Source organism: Anastrepha obliqua, chromosome 5, assembly GCF_027943255.1.
Source record: "Anastrepha obliqua isolate idAnaObli1 chromosome 5, idAnaObli1_1.0, whole genome shotgun sequence".
Classification (NCBI taxonomy): domain Eukaryota; kingdom Metazoa; phylum Arthropoda; class Insecta; order Diptera; family Tephritidae; genus Anastrepha; species Anastrepha obliqua.
This window is the reverse complement of record NC_072896.1, coordinates 2,880,094-2,907,351: the sequence shown is the minus strand read 5'-3', so window position 1 is coordinate 2,907,351 and position 27,258 is coordinate 2,880,094. Positions and strand designations below refer to the sequence as shown.

Genomic DNA, 27,258 nt, shown 5'->3' with positions numbered 1-27,258 from the left:
GTAACCTGCTAGGAAATTCGCTAGTGACGAGCTGGTGCACTTTTAGCGGATTGAGAACCATGGCTAGTTGATATTTCCTTTCTTTTTAGTGTAACTAGCGAGTGAATTTTACGCATGCTTCAATTGGGCCCTTTCCATGTCACTTTTCGAAGTTCCGAACCATTCCTAATACATATATCGTATCTTTGAGAAATGGAAGGAGTTTCGTAAAGTTCACAGACGGTTCGAAAACAAACACTGGGCTCGGTGTGGGGATCTATGGTCCAAACACGAAAATCTCCTCCGAGCCAATGCACAAATGGTCTATTATCTTTCAAGCTGAAGTTCAAGCAATTTCAATCTGTGTGAGAATAAATCTTATGAGGGTCAGAGCTATAAACTTGAACAGTCAAGCTGTTTTACAATCACTAGTTTCGTATTATGTGGAATCGAAACTAGTGTACGAATACTTAGCAAACGTATCAACTTAGTACGACAAATAAAATTGTATTTTGCTGGGTTTCGAGTGCCTCTGGAATAAAAGCTAATGAAACTGCTGATGAACTCGCTAGAGCGGGATCGACTGCAGATTTTTACGGTCCAGAATTACACAATACGAAGTCACACAGGAATCCGTCAAGTCAGAAGGCTTATAAGGGCTTTTACTTGCAATTGGGAAGATTCCTAAAGTAGACATCAGGAAAATAGTAAGTTTTGTGACAGGTAAGGTGGAGAATACAGATACTAAAAATTATTATTATTATGAGAAACGGAACTAGCTCGCACTGCTGCCACCGTCGCAACAGTCGATACAAGTATTGGATACATTAAAGAAACTCTAGCTTCTATATTTAGAAGAGAATAAACGATTTTTACTCTCAATTTCTTTTCTTTAAATATGCATTATAATAATTCAGCTCATTATTATTGAAATTCTAATGTGACATAATAACTCGCAATTGAAAGAATACTACGCATATCGTGGCACTTCTACTCGGCTGTGGGTGAATTTGGCAAAATCAGCTGCTGAGCTGACGTAATTGTAGAGTGTTACCTAAATTTATTTGTTAACGAACAACCTTTTTTCTAATTTCTTTTCTATTCTTCTATTCTATTATTTTCATTATCTTAAACTACCTTCTCATATTTCTTTACCAATGTTCCCCACTTGACACTCTTTTCCTAGTTCTCTCAAACATCTCATTCAAATGTAGCTCGCGGCAAAGATACGCTCATTTTTCTACTTCAATCTGCATCAACTTTTATTCTATAATTCCTGTTTCACTGGTTAAAGTTTTTCCTGCAGGGTAGTAGTGTACAAATACAAATACTACTCATGTAATCTCCATTAAGAAGTTGTCAGCTGTGGCTGATTGGAATGTGTCATTGTGCATGATTTGCATACAGGCAAGTAGGAATTTTTTCGCTTCCTTACCTTATAGGATGGTTTGAAAGAGAAATGGTTTGCATGAACAGCTTTGTTTTCTTCTGTTTCTGGTCATTTTGGCTATTTTACTTAATTCCATTTGTTTGCTATTACAAAGCGAGAACCATTACTGGCCTCCCCTTCCGTACTTTTCTCCCCTTGCGTAACCTAATATTTCCTGTTGGGCGACTCCGATTGGTATGTGAGCGACCTTTTTGTATTCTTTGTTTTAATGGCTGGCGGTTACTGCTTCTGTATTAAGTACGCATTCATTTGAGTTTAAGATGGGTCAAATCAATTCGCATATGCTTTGGGTAGCAACTTGGCTGCATATTTCGTAGACAATTGGATATTATGGCAACCCTTTTTTGCCTTTATGCTCCGTTATGTATGCAAGTATAGGAGTATTTAAAGCTCAAAGGCATGGTGTTGACACATTTTTAGATTAATAACAGAGAATGAGATTTCCGGAATTTGGTTAGTTTTTGTTTAAAATGTACGACTCACTGTTTGTTGTGATGAGCAGAATGAAAACGCAAATTTTTATATTTGTAATGATTGAATGTGTGGCGCATTACAAAAATTTGGTAATTTTATTCACAAGGGAAAGTAACATTTACTAGAGAAACCTTGCCGTTCATACCAATTTATAAAGGAACTCAGTCACAAATTAAAAGTACTATATTATGTATCAAAAACTTTAAGCCTTAGCTGCCAGAAGCTCGCAGATGTCACACGCTTTCATTGCCGTTGTGTTTGTGAAAAGACACAGAATGCAATACGTGAATCCCTTATGTTGTTTATTAATATTTAAAAAAGCGAAAGCATTTCTAGGTAGGCAGGTATATCACGTAAATATATAGTCAAACGATGTGTGGTTGGATCGTCATTGGCGATTGCTTCCCATGCATGTATTGTTTTACAATTTATAGCCGTTGAACTACCCGATGAATAGAAAAAATTTAGAGAAATATGCATTCGATTTCAATTTATTAGTCAAGCCCCTGATCAAAGTATTTCCTACCTACTTTCTTACGGAAATTCAAGGGAATTTGATGTGGACTGAGTAAGTGTGTGGTTAGAAAAGTTTATTTTGTATGCTTCGCTAGCTTCTTCATTTTTCGCTAGCTTCTTTTTTTTCGCCTATAAGTATGCTTATCAAATTTATTGCCTAACACATCAAACTGAAAGCGTGGAGTGTGTGCGTATTACTTAAATCTCAGCCTTATCACACTCGACTGATACTAATAACAGCAAGACCTTTCTTATGGAGTTTCAAGCCGCTAGCAGGGATGGGAAACCAATTTATTACTCGATTAATCTATCATTAATTGCACGACCAAAAAATTAATTGCAATGAAATACAAGATATTATCGATTAATCGGCATTTTCGATTATTTTTCTGTTTGATGTTAAATTAATGAAGTTTTCGGCTACGAGTTTTGGGTTCCGATGTGATGAGAATGAGTAATATTCGTTCTCTAAAACTGGAGGATATTTACAGATTTACCAAAGAATCTGGAAAATTCTCACAGGACTAACTATCTCTATCTCTATTCTTTCCTATCTCTTTCTCTGATACTTTTTCTCCTTCTCTCCTTGACTATCAACCCCCTTTCCAGAGCTTTAAATACAATGGGCTTTTTAGCCTAAGTGTTTTAGGAGCCTCGAAATCTCCTGGTGCTCCTTGGCTCGACCTTTTCAAATTTCAATTTCAAAAATTGTTTTCGAAGTTATATTGGTATGATATATTATAAAAAAAAATTACATAAAAGTTAGGTGCATAGTTTTTTTATTGGTTAATCTGCTTTCGGTTTTAGACACCAAACGTTTTGCGGGTAGAGATAGACAAGTCGAGTGTGGCTATATGAAGGAAAGGAGGCAAACGTATGGATTGGAATTTAATTTTAGAATCTTAAATTTTTGAGAAAGTTCTCCAAATTTCACTTTTTATAGGATAGATTTACGATGGTGTGCCTAAATATCGGGTGTTTCTTTATCGATATCGATAACTATGGCTTTACAGCTGAGATGGGCAAACTGTTTTGACATTTCCCTTCAGTAAGGTTTGGCTAGTCATCATGAATCGTTTAACGCCAAATTGTAAAAATTTACTTTTAAAAAATAAATCTGTTGGAGAAGTTCATAGAGCGAAAAACCCTTTAGTACCAATTTCGATGTGGAAAAAATGTTGCGTTCAGTTAATTTCATAATGATTCGATAAATCAGAACAGCAAATTCGTTCTCTGAAAAAATTACTAGATGAACTCTATTCATTTGATTGATCTTGCATCCCTAGCAGCAAGTCTCACCAAGTCGCTCAAATCGCCCAACTCGCCTGCTGATAATATTTTCAACTCTCATATCAGGCTTATAAAGCTCTGCAAAGCTCATATCGAATTGTCGGATTCCAGCATTTTGAAAACGGTATGTTTTTTCATAGCTGTCTGACCAAGCAACTAACTACAACAAATTTCAAAGATAAAATAATTTATGTAAAATTTTATTTTGGAACAGCTTCAACTCTAAGAAGATTTTTTTTACTGTAATGAAAATGCATAACTAAATTTAACAAACTTTTGATCTGCAATGCCAGCACCACGAAACTGGCCATCCAAATTATTAAACTCATCCCCCTGCTATTCTTTCCTTAACGACGTTGCGTCGATTCTTGTTACTTTTCCGGCATCTAGCAAAAATTTTCCGCTTCCCATATATAGTTAGAATAGATTATACGTATATATATATATATTGGCGCTGTTTGCGCATTTGGCCGAGCTCCGTCTGCTATAGATAGTGCGCGTCTTGGTGCTGTTCCACAAATAAAGGTACTTACAGTTTTAACTCGCCTCGGCATATGGCTTTTTATGGGGAGTTTTTTCAGGGCAGAGATACATTCGGGGGTTTGCCATTACCGCCAGTAGGGCGAATCTATTAGAAAAACTTGTTTCTATCGATTGATGCTTCGTGCCCGGGTTTCGAAACTCTGAACTTCCGAGTGGTAGTCACGTCCCAACCGATTCGGCTATGGCGGCTGAGATTTCGAATATTCATATATTTTGGGCGATTTCCAAGTCCATAATGTAAATCAAAAAACCAAAAAAGTTTTTTTGAGAATTTGGGAGTTGTCATACATGGAATTCGTGAGCCAAAATTTGAGCTTTTGGCAGATCGCATATGATTGTTATGGTAGGCTGAAGGTTTGTCATTACCTGCCGATAGGTAATATTTAGCGTTAATCGCATGAAAGCAATTTGTACACCCAGTAGTTGCGAGATAAAACCTCAAGACGTTTTAAACTGCAATGTTTTAAATTTTGCAATTTCGACAGACTCCAATCTTGCCGCATTTCTCCGAGTTACTCAGCGCTGCCATCTTGTGCATATGTAAATATATGATTGCTGCTCCTTCATAACCAAATATGGCGCAGCATAATGCCACGAGGCATACGCCCATCAACCAATCATGAGCGCATAAGCGGCATAATGCCTACCCATTACACACAGCCCTAAGTGAAAGATAGGGAGTGAGCCAGCCCCAGCAGGAGCACAACAAATCAGTGAAATAAACGAGGGAAAAGTGCGTCGCTTGCAGTGCGGCGCTTCTTTTGGCAACCGAATATGCGATGATTCAACGGCAACACTTTGCTCTTACCCAGCAACACCGAACACAATGGCATATAACAAATTTTCCTGTCGTCTTCTTTTCAGCAAACCTCTCGGTTAAGTTTATTTGACTAAGGAACACAACTGCCAAAAAAAAAACACCGAATATGCTAACAAGGAAGTAAAGTGAATTTATGCGCTTAAACAAGTAAGCCGCTCGAACGACGAGAGGAATTCTTCTAAGTAAATACGTTTATGTTACTGTAATGTCAAGAAAATCCACCTTGGCTGCCACATACGCAGACACATCAGTGGTCTCTGTATCGCATTTGTTGCTGTACAAAGTTGTACGTGGGTATCTGCGCCAATGCGACCGCAGGATACATCCTGTCGTCAGCACCGCATTTTTGCGCGATGCTCTAAGGGACCCAAACCACATTTATGTATTGCGAAGATGTAATATTTCGTTTGCATTAAAGGAAGCTTCGAAAGTCGGTGTTTGCAAGAAACTACCAAATACGAGAAAGCTTATACATACATCAATTCTCATGCTCCAACAGCATTTTTATTATATTTTATGCATGTGTGTGTGCGTTCAATAAGTATGTATTTGTAGGTTCCGCTACCAACCGCCCATTTTGTAGAGTAAGGAAATCCCAAGTACGCAGTAGATTTTGTACTCTCCGTTTACGCGTCTAACTAACAAATACCAGAAGAAGTCGTTAATAATAAAAGTAAGCTTTGGAAACTTAGAAGTTACTGAAAACATTTACGTACTCCAATGTGCATATGTATATGTATGGCAGCGCACACTAACAGCTCTGGGCGAATCCCCTTGCGCGCGGCCTTACTTAATAGCATAAAACAAGAAAAGGAAAACATGAAAAGTATATTACCAACAACAAATCTTTTATGACAGCGACCTAACGTGTCGCAAACAGCACGAGATAGTCCTACAGCGAGGTGAGTGGAGTTGCGCGAGCAGGACACGCCACATCGTTCTTCTGCCAGTCAAAGTCAATGCAACAAAACGAGGAAGCACCTATAGTTTTTTACGATTATGTAACTCATGCGAGCGTGATAGCAACCATAAAGGCTTCATAAAAAATTCATAAAGGCAACAGGCGAAGACTCTCAGGCACACATTGCAATTTTCTCTGTATGTAATTCTGACAAATTATTTATAACATAAAATTTATATGGTAAATCATCTATTGGGAAAAATTACATTTCATCATGGTGCATAAAAGTGTTGCGGAAGCGAAGTCGACAGTTCAATGGAAACCATTATTGTGCCCTGGATCAAACACCTACGGGTTGGGACTTTTGAAAATGCTGATTATGGCTAAGCGTGGCGTGGAAGAAAATCAATAACATGCTTAGAATTTTCGTACTGAAAATACTTCAGCGATAAGGTGGGCAAATAAGTGCACTTAAAGAGATGAAGCTCGAGACGGCACGTAAACCGTAGCGGGGCTATGATGACTGCGACTCCTTACTTCAGCCCACAAGAAGAGCAAATATCTGTTATTCTCACAGTTATCTTTTGCAAGGGGGGCTTTATTGGATATACTTATTATATATATATATATAATTGGCGCGTACACCCTTTTTGGGTGTTTGGCCGAGCTCCTCCTTCTATTTGTGGTGTGCGTCTTGATATTGTTGAACAAATGGAGGGACCTACAGTTTCAAGCCGACTTTGAACGGCAGATATTTTTATGAGGAGCTTTTTCATGGCAGAAATACACTCGGAGGTTTGCCATTGCCTGCCAAGGGGCGACTGCCATTAGAAAAATCTTTTTCTTAATTTTGGTGTTTCACCGAGATTCGAACCGACGTTCTCTCTGTGAATTCCGAATTCCATTCGGCTACGGCGGCCGTCATATACTTCTATATACATAATTCGCTCTTACACCCTTTATTTGCCGCCTCCGACTCTTATTTAGATTTTTCAATGGATGTCTATTTCTGAAAAGACGATTTTATGTAATATCAATTTGTCAATACTCAATAATCAATAATCAAGAGAAGATAATTAATAGTCAGTAGTCAAGGGTAAATATCAGAAGTCAATATCCAAAGATCAATCGTTAAGTAGTCAAAAGTCAATAATCGGTGAATTGTCGGTAGTAATCGTAGTAGCTCCTGAACATACCACCACTTCCAATCTTGATTGAAAGGGAAGCTCGCTCGAGTGCCTTAAGATTAAAAGGTATATCTGAACTGAAAAGTGGGGATATGAAAGGACATTAAAAGATCTTAGAAGACTTCCTATATAGTTCCATTCTTCATAGGGATGATATACTATCACCCAAACCAATACTCTTCAGGAACTTCCAAGTTATAATTAACGAACGCACCGACTGGAGAACTAATTCTATCACTTTCAAACCTGGCTCTCAGCTATGGTTTACTGATAGGTCCAAATTGGAAAATGGTAAAACAGGGGCAGCAATCAATAGGCCTAAATTAAAAAAATCGATTCCGATGGGACTCTACCCAACAATAGTCCAGGCAGAAATACATGCCATTGAAATATGTGTGAGAGAATGCCTTAGCAGGAAAATGTGAGGTACTCACATCTACATACTTTCAGATAGCCAAGCGGCTCTAAAAGCCCTTCTATCAACAACTACCACCTCTAAATTGGTAAATGATTCCCTAAACCTCCTAAACGCGTTAGGAAACCTCAACATAGTAACACTAGGCTGGTTTCCGGGACATGAAGGACATGAGGGAAATGAAATGGCTGATGACCTTGCAAAACAAGGAGCAAATATGCAACTTACTGGTCCTGAGCCTTTCTGTGGACTCACAAAAGGCCACATTAAGGGGTTACATCTAGTTAGAAGCCCTGAAAAATGAGGTTTTTAAAAAAATTTTCCTGAGAAAACTTCTGAATTAATTGTTTTAAGCCTTTGTACACATATTATGGTAACTTTGAATAATATTTAAAAAAATTTTATTTGCAAGAATAACAGTTTTTATAGCTGCTACAGCAGATTTCCAGGAACCCCTCCAAAAAAAGACGTTTTACGGTGACCACTATATTTCCGAAGTGGATTATCTGAAATGAAAAAACCTAACGGATTTGATTAAAGTATTGTATATTCTTGTAATTAATCGAAGGAATAAGCAAAAAAAAAATTATTGACAAAATGGCGGCTTCTCAAAAAAAAAATCTATTTTTTGGAATAGTTTTGGCCTTAAATTGTGTATAAACAAAAAATGTTTATCGGTTTAAAAAAGCTTCGATTAAGTACTAGAAAATATAGTTCAGAAGCCGGTGTAAAAATTTCAGACTAACCGGTGTAGCCGTTTCCGAGAAATCGTGGTCACCGACTTTCAAAACACAGTTTTGAGAAAAACAAGGTTAAAGTTTTAAAAGCTAATTTAAAGTGCTCTGACGCGTCGTTACATTTATGCGTATAACTTCAAAAATAATCTTCGGAATGACAAAAATGAAATTAAAAAAAAATCGATTTTTTGAAAATTCTAACTAGATGTAACCCCTTAATGAATTCCTTAGGAAATGGGAGGAAAGAAAACTTGCCGCACACTGGCTAAACTGTGCCGGTCAGCGTCAAGCCAAACTATTCCTAAGTCCCAACAAAGGAATATCTGACAAGCTACTCTCACTAAGCAGAGTAGATCTAGACGCAGATCTAACAGGATATCTTACAGGTCACTGCAGCCTGAGACATAATCTAAATAATATTTGTCTATCTGAGACCAATGTCTGCCGCTTTTGCGAAATGGACATAGAAAGCTCAGAACATGTGCTTTGTGAATGTCCTGCGTTGGGCAGACGGAGACTTCATCACCTTGGTGGTATCGTAGTATCTCCATGCAATCTTTGGAACAACAAACCTAAAATTGTGCTAAAATTTTTAAAAAGCCTAAAACTCTAGGGTTACAAAAATAGACCTTTCACAATAGATCAGCTCTGGTCGCAGTGCGTAATGGCCTTCTAATAATAATCGTAGTAGCCAATGACCATCAGGCATGAGTCAATTTTGTTTTTTGCTGTTTTGGCGGTGACGTTGGGTTAAAACCTTCCACTATACGGTAACCGCCGCTACTACATGTGTGGGGAACCCACTATAAAAAAATCCCTCCTCTTCTCTTGGATTTTTAACTGAACGTCGAGACTGCTTCCCATTGCTTCGAGGTAGAGGTATTAATCAATAGTCAGCTGTCAATAGTCAGAAGAAGAGGACTTAAAACTGACTATAAACACTAACAAATAGCTTCGGCGTTTTGTTTCGGGCAAAAAATGATTTTTTTTGTTCCGGAGCTGCTCGGCGGTTTACACTCCATTAAGAAGTAATTTCGTTCGTATGCTCATTTGCCCGAAAATTAAAAAAAAAAAACAACCTATTACAGAACTAAAATGTAATTCATTAAATTTGATAAACCCAGCTCGATTCTAAACGACAACTAACAACTGCGTCCAGAAGCCAGTTACCGAAACAGCAGAAATGAGCCAAAAATTTGTTTCACTTGTTCAAGTTTTCCCTTGATTTTGAAAACTTCTCCTCCAAAAGGAGGCACTCAACTAATATACATACATACAATACTCTATTTTCTTTTTCCCATCAGAACCATAAATTCGATTTTTCCTCAACACGGCATAGCAACATTTACGCTCATACATACATATCTAAATACATGTGTAGTTTTCTATTTGTATATTACCATCTTCACACGTTCAACAGATAAAAAATCTGAAAGTCCAATTACATTAATTGAAGTGTACGTAGTTATTGTAGCACTCAGGGCACTCACTTTTGTTATTTCTGAGGTCCATATTTTGTATTCATATACGTTTATGTGTGTACACATGTACACAAAGGGCACAAAGGGACGCCTATACAAAAATTTTGTATGATATGATCTAAAGCAGCCATTGGGTTTTTCACTACCTACAGTGTCTCAAAAAAGTTTATTTATTTATTTATTTTAGAAATTGACTTAAAGAGTAAATCTTATAAGCTAATTGTAACATAAAGCGATAGCGTCGAGGCCTTACGTTTAAACTGTCTATATGGAGTCCTTTGTATTGTATCTTAAATTCTATGGTATAGGTTGGTTATTTTAAGGAATTTGGTTACTAAAGATATTGAATCGGAGGTTGGGGAAGATAGATGCGTCATTGGAGTTGAGTTGCTGAAGATTCGTCCTCTGTGGGCGGTGCATAGTGGGCAATGAAGGAGGATATGGGGTGTGGTACATATTACGCCCGGGTTGCACGTGCACGTAGTTGGGTTGGTGTTGGTCATGAAATGCCCATGTGTAGTCTTTGTATGCCCTAGCCGAAGACGCCCGAACTTTATGACGTCTAGTTGAGTTACCCTATTTTTATTATTTTTTATAAAGTCCGTTATGTGGGTTTTTGTATGGTTTACCTGTTGGTACCAGTCATTGGTTGAGGTCCATGTATGGTGCTGTTTGTTATCGAAATGTTTTTTTTATATGTTTTTTCATGTCGGTTAAGTTGAAGTTATCTGTCAATAGTGTTGGTATTTGATGTGCTTGTTTGGCGGTGTAGTCAGCGAATTCATTTCCGGTTATGTTGGCGTGTCCGGGCACCCAAATTTGTTTGATTTTAGAGTATTTCGCTATCATAATGTTTTCTTGCTTACATCAAGCATTACTTTTCTGTTTCAATTGGAAGAAAAAAGCAGCTGAAAGTCATCGATTGCTGTATGAAGTTTATGGGGAACATGCTCCATCGCAACAAACGTGTGAGTACTGGTTTGGGTTTAAGAGTGGATATTTTGACTTGGAAGACAAGGAACGTCCAGAACAGCCAAAAAAGTTTGAAGATGAAGAATTAGAGGCATTAAAGCAGCCGGATCCATTCAGAAGCTTGGAAATTGGGTTCCCCATGAACTGAAGCCGAGAGACATTGAAAGGCGAAAATGCATGGCCGAATTGCTGCTTGAAAGCCACAAATTGAAGTCGTTTTTGCATCGGGTTGTGACTGGGGATGAAAAATGGATTCATTATAACAACTCTAAGCGCAAAATATCATACGTGAAGCCCGGCCAACCAGCGAAACCGAAGAAGAATATTCATTGCGCCAAGGTAATGCTCTGTATTTGGTGGGATCGGAAAGGTGTGATCTATTATGAGCTGTTGAAATCGGTCCAGACGATCACAGGGGACCTCTACCGAACACAATTGATTTGTTTGAAGAGAGCAATTGCCGAAAAACGGCCAGAATATGCATGAGGCCATAATTTTACAACATGATAACGCTCGGCCGCGTGTTGCTCAACCGGCCAAAACATATTTGGAAAACAGTGGATGGGAAATTTTACCTCACCCGCCTTATAGCCCAGACATTGCCCCGTCCGACTACCATTTGTTCCGGTCGATGCAGAACGCACTAACTGGAATACGATTCATTTCAGTTGAGGGTATCAAAAATTGGCTCGATTCCTTCTTGGCAGCCAAGCCGGCGCAATTCTTTTGGGACGGTATCCACAAATTACCAGAAAGATGGGGAAAAGTAGTGGCTAACGATGGACAATATTTTGAATAAAATATATTGTACTAAATTTTTATAATAAAGCTAGAAATTCACTCAGAAAATCCTTAAAATTAAGTTATAGAACCAATAGTATTGCTGTCGATCTTAGATCCGTCTGTGTAAATGAAGTTATAGTTGTGGTATTTCTCTTTAATTTCGTAAAACTTTGATACTGGATTGGATTCGTGTTGTTTTTGTTTAACTTACTTAGGCTAGTATTAATTGCTTTAGGGTTTAGTATTCAGGAAGGCGAGTTCTGGATGATATTTTTTGGATGTTTTGTAGGGAGATTGAATTTTGCACTGAGGTTTAATATTTTACCTATGCCTGGCTCTTGTTTGGGTATGTTCTCAGAAAAGTAGTTTGCATGTTAACCTTAAAATGTTTGTATTTTTTATAATTTATTTGATATTGAATTATGGATTATTTGATTATTTATATTGAAACTACAAAAATAGTTCAGCAAAACTTTTAATGAATAATAATTGTTATTTGTTATTGTCTTTCAATTAAATTCAGCACGTATTTTTCCCGTTCCTCGAGCAAAATAGCCTTTTAAGGTCACTTATTAATGAATTTTTTTATTTCCGCACGTTATCCTCGGCCGCCGTAGCCGAATGGGTTGGTGCGTGATTACCATTCGGAATTCACAGAGAGATCGTTGGTTCGAATCTCGGTGAAAGCAAAATTAATAAAAACAAAAAAAAACATTTTTGTAATAGCGGTCGCCCCTCGGCAGGCAATGGCAAACCTCCGAGTGTATTTCTGCCATTCAAAAGCTCCTGATAAAAATATCTGCCGTTCGGAGTCGGCTTGAAACGGTAGGTCCCTCCATTTGTGGAACAACATCAACACGCACACCACAAATAAGAGGAGGAGCTCGGCCAAGCACCTAACAGAAGTGTACGCGCCAATTATTAATTAAATTAAAATCCTCGAGATAGGCCCAACGATTTTCTATATGTAGTGTTTATGTCAAAACTGGCGGAGGTGTTTTTAAATGCTTTGAGTTGAAAAGTATCCGCATTTAACACCGTAAGCTGTATGTTCATAATCGATATCGTGTTGAAATAAAAAACTCGTTTCTTGACATTCGCATTTCTGCTGCACTGGAATACAAATTTTTCTTGAGGATGAACTGACATACAACCAGAAACCATGACAGAATCAATGGAGTTTACGTTTTTGATTCGCAACTTTTTATTTGGCTGCCGCTATACGACGCACCTAGAAACTTCACTGGGAGCACGAAATAGAGGACGAAAACTTGAAATGCAAAATAAATGGAAATCAATTGTGCTGACACTATGCGCCCAGTGAACGGCGCGATAGCAATTAATCATAGTCTTCATCATACCATACGACGTCCATCGGCTCCTAATTTGGTATACTTACTTTTTTCTCTAAAAATTACGGCTTTCCAAAACTCAAAACTTTATGTTTTATAGATGTTGGCGAACAAAATTGCTTTTCTAATTTTTTATATAACCAGGTTTTTTGGTGCTACGCGGCCGTGGCTGTTGTAACTCCTAAGTACTCTGCGCACTACCTCATCGGATATTGGGGATATTGACTTTAGTTTCTTGTTAACCGCTGGGTCTGACAAAGGGGGGCCCTCACTTTTTTCTTTTAATATTTGGCGATCTTCTCTACCCGTCAGCCGCTTTGGTGGACCTTAATGTATTCAGTTTTCTAAAATACAGCGCTTTTGCACTGTTTTATTTCGCTTTTTATCATTTAGCGACATCGATTAAATCTGTTACAAATTTATTTCACAGATTTATCGTCGTTGTGAAGTATTTGTTTTCAGCTGTAGTTAATTTTTTAGCCTTTGTTATTTTTGATATAAACAGTACAAACAAAATGTATTCAAATAAAGGTTGCATTAGAAATGATACACTTTAGTTGCCCCCAGATCAGCTAAAACTAAATAAAAAAGCGAACCTGGTTCGTTTAACGGTTTCAAAAACAATAAGCAAATTCCTTATAGGAGCACAGAATCTCATTTTCACTTGCTTTTTGTTATAACTACTTAACAATACAATATTTGTGCTTGCTGGGTGCACAATTTTTTTAGGAAATGCGCAACAATAAGAAAACGCATTTAAAAAAAAACTAAGTTCGCCTACTTAAAAGATAACAAATTTGAAATTTGTGCATGCAAGAGACTATGCGAAATACTTCTTTGAGTCACTGTATCGCCCCCGTTAGCACATCAGTTGATTGTCACTTCACTGGCGCCACTTCAATTTGGTTTGCTCTTCTTTTTTTTCTTTTTTTTTTTTTGTTTTCTATTACCACAAAAAGCTAACTGTGCAGTCGGTTAACGGAAATTCACATGACCAGAGTTTTTTATGCGCATTTATATGTAGTTTGTGGGCTTGTTTCATACATGAATGAATATAAAGGTTATTTGAACTTTTTGGGACTGCTCAGTTATAACAAAATTCTAAAAAAATTGAAACAATTAGGAAACTTGTGGAGTAGTAGAGAAAAAACAGTCCTATCCTTAAGTCTGTAATTTTAGCCATGAACCGTTACAAAATATATTTTTTCCGGTTTTTATTTTTTTTTTATTTTTTTAAGATTTTTTTGTTTTATTCTGTTTATTTTTTTAACTCCTTTTTGCATTCCTTAACTCTATATGCATGTGTAGTAGTGTAAGTATGTATTAGATGATAACTTAACTAGTCATTACAACCGTGAATCAGATTCGTTCACACCCGCGCAGGATTTGCCATTAACAGGCATTTTGCGGGATTTTTCGGCTCCCATCTCCATTTTGACTGCGCGCTTATGAGAAGAGAGCCGGAGATTGTAGGGTCTTCCTTGTCCATAAATTTTAGAGTAACTCCAATCTCTGTTAGTCCACTGGATACCTCAGCGCCTGGCATCGAACTTGGACGTGCTCGCATGGTAGTCAATCGCACTAACCATTACGCTACGGAGACCCCAACTTTGACGCGCGCAAAACGAGTGCATGTAGTGGCACGTCCAATCGAGTCAAGTCGGCAGGAGTATGCATGTGTGCGTATATGCGCGCAAGTGTAGAGCGAGACTGAAGGGATGCCTCGTTTGTGCACGTATTTGTGTGCATCCGTGTGTCTTCATGTGTAAACATTTGTTAACAGTTGTGAGGGGTAATTTACGAACTGGCAAACACAATACGAGAGCACACGTAGTGTTAAACACTGATATAAAAAACTCATTTCCCCTATCTACATACATATTTTTATCCCACTTATAGTTGGTATAAACAAGTATTTCCAAAAGTTTATAATGAAATCTATGTAGTTTTAGTTAGTACTAAATATATATTTTGAAAAACTTTCTTCTTTTTGTACTTCGTTCAACAAAGTGTTTAGTCTCAGACTTTTTTCAAATTAATTTTCGCAATTTATATTTTTTTCAAATTCATTTATTTTGCCATTTCTCAATCTGTTCGTCGATAGTTGATCCCATGGCTTTTCCACTCGCCTTTGCCATTTTCAAGAAATATACGGACACATCGCTTAGGAACTTCTTAGTCGTCTCCTCCAGGCCACTATCGTTTAGAACTTCGAGGTAACGTGTATTTGATACGCCAGTATCCTTTTCATTATTCAGCAGGAAGGCAGTGTCACTGAACTGAAACAAATGTGTGAATATCATTTGAGAAATAATCAAGAGGAGAGAATGACAACCCTAATTTCATAAGCAATTGTTTTTTTTTTATTTAAATGGTTTTGTTTTTTAATTCACCTTTGAAATTCAATCGAATAAAAGTTTTCAAATTCCGTATATTTTTTTTAATTTAAATTAACTCACTTGCAGTCAGTTCGTATTATTTTGAGAACTGAACCTGACCGACTCTGCTATGCTTAGTTTAATGTTTTAAAGATTACTTGGCTTCAACTGCAACTTTAGGTATTTAAAGCAAAAATAATATATGACTTATAGAATTAGTTACTCTGTTATTTAGTTTTACAGTTAAGTCATCAATCAGTTCTACCGAGGTCAAGGCAGCTAATCAACTTTAGTTACGTCCAAATCAATTAAGACTATTACAATTCAATTCACTTAATTCGCATCAAATTTCCATTTTAATTAGTTAAGTTTAATCTAATTCAATTTATTTTTATTAATTCCATTCGATTAATTTTAATTCACATTATTTCAATTCATTTGAACTCAATTTTGCTATACTTTAAATCACTCTACTTCGCTTTACTCTCACTTTACTTTATTTAACTCTCTTTCCTTCATTTACATTACTCCTTCCTTACTTAAGTGTACTTTACTGTACTAAACTCTCTTGTTCTTAATTTGCATGTTCGTTTTCGAACGTAAGCGATCGTACAATTCAAGTTTCATTACAATTTAATTGTAATTTACAATTTAAAGTTTCTAAAAAATATTGTGTGTGGTTTCGTTAAAAGCTCTCTGTCTCTTGTCACATTCCACAACTCTCTGACGTCTATTGTCTAATATTGCACATCCATGATATTTTTTTTCTTCCAATACTTCGTCTTCTTTCTTTGTTAACTTCCAGGACGAGTTGCAACATTTCGCGCGTGCGATTTCGTAGAATATGCCCTAAATAAGCTGACAACCAAAGTATCTGATATTTCGATCATCGCTAAGGTTAAATAATTGTAATTATTTTTTCTTAGCGACATTGATCTTCAGGTCGGATTTATTGCTGTGTGCTCAACCTTATCTAAAATGCTTTATAGATCTTTCATATGATGTTCTTAATCACTGAACTCCCCCACCGTTATTTACTCAAATTAGGTTTGGCAGCCGCATCGCACAGAGAGACAACGATGGCACTTAGACCACGAAACGGGTCCGTTGTGAACCGCGGGGGCTAAGCTACATTTCCCTCTCCATATCCTGAGCTTTTGACAAAGCGTAAAAGGTTGTTGATACCTAAAGTGTATAGATTATCTATATTCGTTAAGAAGTAGGATTTTAAAAATCGGTTTCTGCTTCTGGCTGGAGTTGGGCATGTGCAAAAAAAGGTGTTGAATTGTTTCCAACTCCTCCTCATTTCTGCAGCTACGACAGAAATCATGCGTGTAAACGCCTAATCTCTTTGCATGATTTCCTATGAGACAATGTCCTGTGAGGGCCCCTACTAAGGTCCTGATTTGAAGTCAATTCAGTTTTATAATACTCTTGGACAGACGTAAATTTAGCCTTGGCCATGTTTGCCTAGCAATTTCACAGGTGTTAACGGAAATCCATCTTTGATTTGCAGACCTGACTAATGCGTCCTTAATGAGAAGCTTACTCACTTACTTACATTTACTCAAATTACTTTATACTACTTTTCTTTGCCTAATTAATTTTCTAATCTAGCTTACTTTATTTTATTTCTTTCTTTTACTGCTCATTGATAAGGTCATTGGTAATTTTACTTAACTTTTGTTTAATTAACTTTACTTAATTTTGCTTTCCTTTACTTTATTGTGCTTTACGTTTAATTGACTCCACTTCACTTTGCTTTATTTCGTTTTATTTTATTTCACTTCTACTTTACTTTTATTTGACTTTTTTTACTTTACCTTTCTTGTACTTTACTTTACTTTATGATTGCATTACTTCATTTTCTTTTCTTTTATTTTGCTTTATTACTTTTTTCACTTCACTTTCGTTTACCTTACTTAACTCGCTTTTCCTTGACTCTACTTACTCAACTTTACTCCACTTTGACTTCATCTTACTTTACTTCGCTCACTCACCTCCACAAATGTGTCGCGCCACATTTTGTCCTTGTCTTGCACAGAGTCCGCCAATATGGCCTTCTCCAATCTCTCAATATACTTCTCAATGTCAGCCACTCGCTTAACTGTGGGCGGAAGAAAAGCCTTGACTTTGCTGAAATAATCTATTTGCGAACGGAACAGGTTATCTAGGAAGGTCTTCGTCTCATTCAAAGCTTCGCGTTCGAATTGCTTTCGGGTGGCACTGCTGATGAAACTGTCTTCCAAGGAGTTCTCATCAGGTCTTTCCGTTGTAACGAATCCATAATTTTCAGCACTGCGCCGCACACGTATTATGCTGGCTAATGTGAGGTGCTACATTGTGGGGAATACCACAGAAAAGAGCAGATATGAAAGTTTTCTAAATTTTTAAGTGCTTTGATCATTTTGCTAAAAATACTACTTACCTCTGCACTTAACAAAAATATTAAAACTAATATAAACAATTTCTGTGTCATTTCGTTTATATGCACTTTCACAAAATTCAAAAGTATGCGTTTCCGTATATAACACAAAATGCTTACAACACCTTCTGCTAGTTAACTGCTACTGAGGATTTGTTTTTATGTAAATAAATATTTTTGCCTAAGTCGAGACATGAATTTTATTGATCACGCTACTGGCTTATCAGCTAACATTTGCCTCACTGCGGCGCTACTGGCGGGCTATCAGGTCGGAGAAAAATCATTTCGCTTAGCTGGCTGCTGATAACGCAGATATTTTTAAATGAATATTGCTACATATACTCGTATATTTACATATTGAACTCGCATGCCAAAATGGGAGAGATAATTGAAATTTCTTAAATATGGAAACAAATAAATTAATCAAATTATAATTTACGTGCCAAATATGTCACATTCAATGTGAAATGCGATTACTCTATTTGATTGAAATTTCAAACTGAATGAAATGTCTGCTACACCAAACTAATTTTACTGCTTTTTTAGTAGCTCTTTTATAAAATATTTTTCGCTTATCACCATTGTCACCTGCCTGTCACACTTCTCGCAAGCCGTCGATAGATTCATTCATTACATGAATTCCTTTCGGTGTCTTATCGATTGGCCGCCCGCCAGTGTATTTTCCTATCCTATCATCATAATGGGCCGTCTAACTGTCATTGAACCCTTTTCAACTCAAAACAGCTGTGAAATGTTTTTTATTGTGTTCGCTTATTCCTTTGAAATCTGTTTTGGTTTTGTTTGGGTTGTATTTGTTTTATTTTTTATTCTCACACACTTACACTTACTTGTCCCCGCTCACACCCAACAAACTCCCATAATTGAAAGAGTGCTTTTGCTGCCCCAATCGCTCGCCGTTTGCCTATGTTTTCATCATCACTCACTGCCACTTATAGGTGGTAGTGTTTCGTGAATCCCCTTTGGTGAAAATGTATGCGAGAATTTACACACATGTTCGAAATTTCCAATGCAAAATATAAAAGGAGAAAGAAAACAAATCGGTAAGAGCGCTGAATATTGCCTAGAAAATGGTGTCTAGGAAGTGAATGAATAGAAAGGCTGTTTTTTGCGCCCAAACGTTATTACTTTATTTTCATTGTCATTTTAGAAAGCAATGACATTTCCTAAACATTCACAAAAGTACTTTGGGCACATATCTTTGATAATTTCTGACACGTGTTTCGGATGATTCCACTTTTGGTGCGAGCATAACAATGTCAGATCAAATGCATAAAACTCCCTCATTGTTCTTGGGGTGGCAGGACATTCAAGTGGGAGTAGTAATATAATTTGCATGCCTCTGTAGATGTGAGACATTTTTACTTCAGCTTTCTGTGGGTAGCGAACTTAGTTTCTATACGCGTATGAGTATTTTGAAATTACCAGGTTTATTATATGCTTTTTGAATGAAATTTTGCTTGCAGGAGCGATTACGCTCTACTGACTGCCTACTTCAAATTGAAGTTTTTAATATTGAAATTTCTTTTGGTTATGATAAACTGAAATAAAATGTATTCTTGCTTTATTCTTAAGCACTTTCGGAGAATGCAGTTGTTTAGAAGATTTCATTTTTCATTCGTTTAAGACAGTCTAGGATGGTAGAATACAAAGTTTGGCTATCCGAAGCAAATTGTGAGAGTAACTTTGGATGTTATGTCTCGACGTGTTTGTCAACAGATTTGTGCTCGCTCATTTCACACGCATTCTTCACACTCCACACTTCCAATCAGTCGTTATCCATACCCATTGTGCAGATTCATAAGTAAAAACACTCTCAGCTAGTTGTTAAAAAATGCCCACAGCTGAGATCACCTTATTTTAAAACGTTGTTTCTGTAAAATGGTTGCATAAAAAATTATGAAATTTCATGGAAAAACGTATAAAAAAGTCTAAAAAATAACATAAAAATGCTGATATATCCCAATAAAATAATTGTTATAGCTAAGAAATATGTTAATGATATTTGTTAGTGTAAATTTTCCAAGTCAAAGGTATTACTCGTACTATCGATTTTTCTCTGGTCGATTTTCCATTGTTTTTAATGTTACCATAAAAATTCTTGGTATAGCAACTGCACCAGTACGCTCAAGCAAACAGACCAAGCACTCACACCATTACACACTTGACTGCCTGTCAAACTCACTCCACGGGTGCCTGTCAAAAAATAGGAACAGAACAGGTTTTTAACTTGTATTTTTATACAATACTAGCATTTCCCAGTGGGCTTCGCACCACCATACATAAAATGTTTTTTTTATATCGCAAGAAATTTTTCATATTAAGTTTTCTTTATAGAACTCGTAAAATGTTTAAACAGTTGAATTAGTTGATTTTTTTCATTCAACATACTTTCTAAAGATGCCACAATAGCCTTTTCTGTACTTTTTTAAAATTTGATTGTGGTGGTCACCTATATACAGGTAAGGTGAAAGAGCCGATAAAAACTTGTAATTAAACTTTGATTCTTTAATTTCCATTTCAATTTTTTACGCTAAATAAATTATGCTAAAATAAATAAAGTTAAAAATGTTTTTCCAGTTCCTTTAATGATCCAGTTTTTATTATATTTTCGTCCAAAATTAATATTAACATAATACACTTACAACCACAACAGTACAACAGAAACGCTCATAAGCGGCAGTGTATTTGTTGTTGTTTTTCCCATACAGGCATTTCGTATGATAGGAAACCATTACTCACATAAAATGTCATAACTCAGGAACGGCTGCATCGATCAAACTTCACACAAACCACCTCCTCAAAGATAGAAAAGAACTCTAAAATTTTTGTGCCAATCGGTTCGGCGGTTCTTGAGTTATAAGATTACCAAGGAAATGTAACTTCTTTTTATATATATAGACTAGCAAACCCCGCCCGCTTCGCTGGGCACACTAAAATAGAATAGATATGGTTTAGAACAGAAAAGATATGGTTTTCATATTATTTATTTCTTTATTCTTTATTCCAGCGCTTTGGCATACACAATATTTTTTGTTTTTCTATTTGTTTTTGAGTAAATATATAATGCTGTTGGCTTCCCAACACGTGAACAGCCAACGTATAGTTGACCATGGGTGAATACTGGTTCTTCTAAATTCATCCCGCATATTTCTAAAGTTCGCCCTTGTGATTTATTGATAGTTATTGCAAATGTTAAGCGAATGGGTAGTTGCAAACGCTTGAATTCAAATGGCAATTCAGGTGGAATCATTGGAATTCTCGGTATTAGAACGTCTTCATTTGATGCCCATATTGTACATACACAACCAAAGGTTACCCGGGTCCACGTTTTGACCTATATCTCGAGATCCCAGTCACGGAGCGGCATGAAAAATACTCAGAACTAAAGCATTCACCAACAGCTTCCATTTGATACCCATATTGTACATACACATTCTAGGCTCCACGTTTTGGTCTCTATCTCGAGACCCTAGTCACGGAGCGGCATGAAAAATACTCTGAACTAAAGCATTCACCAACAGCTTCCATCTGATATCCATATTGTACATACACATTCTAGGCTCCACCTTTTGGTCTCTATCTCGAGACCCTAGTCACGGAGCGGCATGAAAAATACTCTGAACTAAAGCATTCATCAACATCTTCCATTTGATACCCATATTGTACATACACATTCTAGGCTCCACGTTTTGGTCTCTATCTCGACACCCTAGTCACGGAGCGGCATGAAAAATACTCTGAACTAAAGCATTCACCAACAGCTTCCATCTGATATCCATATTGTACAAACACATTCTAGGCTCCACGTTTTGGTCTCTATCTCGAGACCCTAGTCACGGAGCGGCATGAAAACTACTCTGAACTAAAGCATTCATCAACAGCTTCCATTTGATACCCATATTGTACATACACATTCTAGGCTCCACGTTTTGGTCTCTATCTCGAGACCCTAGTCACGGAGCGGCGTGAAAAATACTCTGAACTAAAGCATTCACCAACAGCTTCCATTTGATACCCATATTGTACATACACATTCTAGGCTCCACGTTTTGGTCTCTATCTCGAGACCCTAGACATTTTCCAGGAGACCAAATTGTGAATCTAAACCATTCTCGAATCCCATTGAACACACACAAAAAATTTCATCAAAATCGGTTCAGTCGTTTAGGAGGAGTTCAGTGACAAACACACGAACATAAGAAATATATATATAAAGATTCAGGCCATAGATAACTATGTAGATGGGAAACGGAAAAAACGGTGATGAATTGTGAAGCGTTTTCCACGATTTCAGATAATGTTTTTAAAATACTTAAACACTCGATTGTAGATTTACGATGCTCTATATTTGAGGGCTGACAATAGAATAAATCGCATACTATTAAAAAAATGAAAAATATACTTAAGCTCGGACGCTTATAATTTAATGAAAATGTACTGCTTTTTCGCTTCTACGATGTTAAAATCACCTGTCTTGTGATATTCTGAGATAACAGGTAGAAATGTAATCAGCGAAGAGAGTTTGAAAAAAAATAATGCTTATATGAGTTAATTATTGGGCAGCCAAGGCGAATATAATACGGGAGGGATTTCTATCATTCTTGTTGGGCAGCAACAATGCATAAGCGAATGTGCAAAGATAGTGGGGATAAGTAAGCGCGCGGTTCAACGAAGACACCAAATAAGTCAGCGACAACAACAACTGCTGTGATGAAAGAGCGTGAAATTCGACAATTGCGCCGTAAAATTGGAAGTTCAGGTGCGGCGACGATGAATTAGTAAGGAGGGGCGTGAACAAACATTGACTGGGTGCTTTAAAAACAATTGGGAATTTCGCAATTTCCACATCAGCACAAAAAAAGGGCAATCAGTATAAAATACGTACAATAAATAAGCAAAAATTCAATAATTAAGATTTAAATGAAATTACCAAACATTCAAAGACAAAATTAAGAAAGGCAAAAACGTAGTTACATATATAGATATGGTAAAAATAAATTTAAAAAAAATAAAAATAAAAAAAATGCAATTTTTGAATATTTATAACAAAAAAGTAGGTAGCAAAAACAAATTTATAAAATAACAAGTAAATTAACAAGAATAACTTTTAATTCTGGATAGTATAGAAAAAATGTAAAATATCACTAATTAAAAATATCATAATTCAATTTCAATTCACTAATCTCATTATCACCATTGCTAGGTGGAAGTTAAAAACTCATTGCTCCGAAGCATCCTCGCAGCAACTTTTTCTTTACTTTTGACATTTTCTTGCTGAAAAAACAGTATTACAATATAATTTATTAATTTAAAACATCAGCTTAGCATTAACTTTTGTATTTACTTTCCTCATTTTTGTTTTTCTCTCTTATTTGAGTATAAATTTCGGAAAATATGTAAATCGCGATATTAACGTAAAAATGAACTATTTTCGTCAGTTAATTTTGCCGCCTTGTTTCTGGCAGTTCGCCATTTCGTCTAGCAGCTGTTTATCTATCCAGGGATTGACAGTGCTGCCAAGTTTGAGTACCTGGGCACGTTCTCTCATGAAATAAGAGAATTTTGCATCTACTCATCAATGGTTCCGAAGGCAGCGAAGTAGCATGAGCAGTGGCTGCGTTGATTTTTTCGTATTTTTTCGTATATCACCAACTCAATCTCAGTTTATGTCGACCTTTGTCGTAAATTTGAAAGCAACGCACCGATTTTTCGAGCACTTCGGGAATTTAATATATTGTCGAATTTACATCAGCTGGCCTTTACTTTGCCTACATCGGATTCTATTAATTCTTAATAATTAGATTCTTAAGCTAAACAAATAGTCAAATCGCTTAACTGTTAATCATAATCATTTGCTCTAGCAAATCAGCTGTTTTGAATTCGGTACACCGTGTAGGCCAGTCATCAGATAATTTCTGTGCAATGGTGAACGAAACATAACTCCGTTCAGCAGCCATTCGTTTGTACCGCGTTAAGCCGCTTTTGCAGGCTCCACATCATATAATTCACTTCAATTATTAACTTTAAAATAAAATTTAAAGTTTCATTTTAAATTCAGATGAGCTTAATCTCCTACAAATGCTTATTTTATTTTCAATCTCCATTTAACTGCGAAATGCACAACATTAAAAAAAACAACATGTACTCCTACGTTTACAGTACAGTGCATCGATTTATGAACACTACACATTTTTATGCATTATCTTCTGAGTGCTGCATTGGAATTTACGAGAGATTGAATTACAAAACCTACCCGAATACCTTTTCCCAGTCTGCTGGATTTTTTTTTTTTTTCATAAAAAATGTTTGATACAAAAAATTTTTTTTTATATTTTTTTTTTATTTTTATATTCTTTTTTTAATTTTTATATTCTTTTTTAATCTTTAAAATTTTTGTTTTGTTTCTTAATTTTTTCCGTTTTATGGTATGATATGATTTTAGCTTCAGCTCCATCCTTCAAAGTGGTTTTTCAATACTTTTCGAACCATAATGCGGCCCATTTAGCGTTTGCTCTTAAAATCTAACCTTAAACTAAATTGTACGCTTTTTCTTGATGGATATTTTTACCATATCTCAAAACTGTAGCTACACATCCTCCTCTAAGCGATCACTATGCCGTTTAGCATGAATGAGAGCAACAATTTCTCGAAATTGCTGCTAATTTATGTAAACTGAAGCATGAAATGCTCGACAAAATATTTTGTTTGATATAATATTTTTATAATGCTTAAAAGAGTTGATTCAGGAACGGCTTGAACGTTCCGAGGACTTCATCGCTTAACCACCCAGGACTTGAAAGCTTCAACCACTTTTAGACGGGCAAATATTTTGGCTACATGACGACGTGAATGCCGATTCGACCCCAATTAATTCGCGACCGCCTTGTTTAACTTCCCCCGATGCACGATGCTAACTTCAACTTACGCTCTATAACTTCTCAATTCCCATAACTTCTGCCACCTGACGTTTCTCTATTCTTTTGACCACCTCTTTTGTACTCCCGCGGGTTGCCAATTACACCTTTTTACATTTGTAATATTAAATTTCGTAGTTCCATTAGAATCAACGCTATTCCCAATTTACTGACACTGCACTGTAAATATGTATGTATGTATATATTTTTACGACGCCCATATGTATGCTATACCCACCTATGGCGTACATATGTTCATATTCGCGGGCATGTCGCGCTAAATCAATTTGATTTCAATCCGCTTATGCGTTTATTTTTGTGCAAATAATTAAAACTGTCGAGCTGAGCTCTGAGGCAAAACGAATTATTCATACACACCTTTGTATGTACGAGTGCATGCTCATCGTATGTAAATCACACTGAAATGAATGCGTGTTTTAATTATGCATGGCTGGTGATTGCGCCCGTACTTATGCAATAAAAATGTATTTCAAGCGAAAAATTACAGCCCACATAAGCCGTCAAAGGTTGTACAGGTTGGAGGGGCAGCGCAGTGATCAGGTTGGACTGGACGTCTAACGTCGCACGCGGTTGGTGGTGTTGAGGAGGTGGTCATTGAATGGTAGACGACACATTTTTTTCGCTTGTTTGTTTGGCTCTATGTCACAAACGATTAACGCATATTTGTGTGCACTCAGCTGTTATTGTAATCGTTTTTAAGGCTGAGTGAGGAGTAAATTGAAATCCGTTGGTTTTTTGTGTGGGTATGTAAATATGCATACTTAACTGCTGTGGCATGTCGGGCAACCGCCCAAATGTTGCATACATTTTGTGGAATTATCCTTTGTTTTAACCGGTAAAAGGTTGACACATTTGTTGGTTTCGCCGGTTTCGTTGCTTGCGCATTTCCTTACTGACCTACGACCTGACTCACAGTTTTATTGCTGAATACTTTTAGGGCTTCATTGCAGCCGGCTACGTCTGCTAAATACCCTCTTCGACTATTGCGAACAGCTACATTTTTCTACTTTGAAAAGTTTGAATTACTGCCCATACATCTCTGTGTATGTACGTACAAATTGATAACCTGAAAAGCAGAGAGCCCGTAATAGTGTGCGTTATTTCATCATCTTTATTGCTTTTGCATTCCGCTGCTGTGTTTAGCCAGCTCTTATCACTTTGTTATAGTATAATTTGTGTATTGCCCATTTCCCCCACCCTCTAAATCACCGCTATACGAGACGCTACGCCACACACACTGCGCTTCTCGTCTTCAAATCAAATTATGACATAAATTTTAGCGCCGATTGGCTTTTAACTCTATGCACTCATACACACATACATATGTAGATGCATACATGTGCTGCTAGTTTATCTCCCCAAGCGCCACACTACTCTCCGTGTGGTCTTTGTGGCGTGGCTCTTCATTCATACTGCCGAGCTTAGCTCGATTGCGATTGCCTGATGACACTAGCGATAGTCGCCGTCACCTGTTTTCGTTGTTATTGTTTTCCTACTGTTACTGTGTCTTGCGGAAATAATTGCTAACCCTAAATCGATAAACCGGTCGATTCTACTCAAGAATTAAATAGTGCCCAAAAAAACAAGATTTGATGTTAATCGTTCAAAAATTAGCTCATTCACCCTGAGCTTCTTTTTGGCCTCCAAGCTTTCATGACTTGGAAGATAATAGTAATACGAGGTGTGTTCCAGAAATTAGGTGAATTGCCATTTATCTCAAAAAATAGTTATTTATTCATCAATTTCTATTTTATCTCCTTCAAAGTAATCCCCTCAGATATAATACACTTGTGCCAGCCTTTTTTCCAATCCTCGAAGCACTTTGATATGCACTTTTTGGAATGTCCTTAAGCTCTCTAGCGATTCGTGTTTTATCTCCGATATCGTCGCAAAATCAAAGTGTGCTCTCCACTGATTTCTGTCGTATTAATCGGGTGGCGCAAAATTAACCATTAAACTTTTTACTGAAAAAAAAAATTATTTTGAATGACGGAAATTTTTATTTTGACCCTTACGTGCTCCATTGCTTGTCTGTTTGTATGCTGCAGCTGTCGAGCTCACAAGTGTCAAATATGATTGCCGTAGGACGAAATTTGCAAATATTATAAATCTTTCCATAATTGATTAATTTTGCGCCACCTGTTATAAACCACTCCGTTGTCGAGTATTTTTTTGCTACTGTCATTCGACTAGTTTCCGGTTTGATGCCCCCCATCAAATGATGAAAAGAATTTTTTCGCTGTCACCCTTGTTGAATCTTCTAACACTGCATACTTGCTTCTCCACAACTGTTTGTTTTACTTAATTTTAGTAAATTTTAATATTTGAATATTTTAAATTAAATGATTTCCAACTATTTCGCTAAACTAACCTAAAATCTCTCTCTTCTCGTTGCAGGTATGCCCGATTTGAAATTGAACTGTTAGCAGACCAATGTCTGCAGGTCATGTTATGCCATCATTTTAGACTCAACCACATTAACCGTTAATGAATTGCTGTCTGTTTGAGGCGGTGCACCGCTAAGTAGGACGTAAACGCGACGCAAAGTAAATAATTCGTAAAAGTGATGTTTTTTAATGCCCAATTTTGTAACAAACAA

At 36.7% G+C, this 27,258-nt stretch overlaps 1 protein-coding gene across 1 annotated transcript; it reads right to left on the bottom strand.

The window, feature by feature from the left end:
• Positions 1–14,864: 14,864 nt before the first annotated feature.
• On the bottom strand, positions 14,865–17,869 carry LOC129249414 (uncharacterized). The gene is made up of 3 exons (XM_054889218.1): positions 17,707–17,869; positions 17,279–17,614; positions 14,865–15,179 (listed from the first exon to the last, which is right to left on the bottom strand). The coding sequence occupies exons 1-3, from the start codon at positions 17,755–17,757 to the stop codon at positions 14,967–14,969; spliced, it is 600 nt and encodes a 199-aa protein (XP_054745193.1). The 5' UTR covers positions 17,758–17,869; the 3' UTR covers positions 14,865–14,966.
• Positions 17,870–27,258: the final 9,389 nt, after the last annotated feature.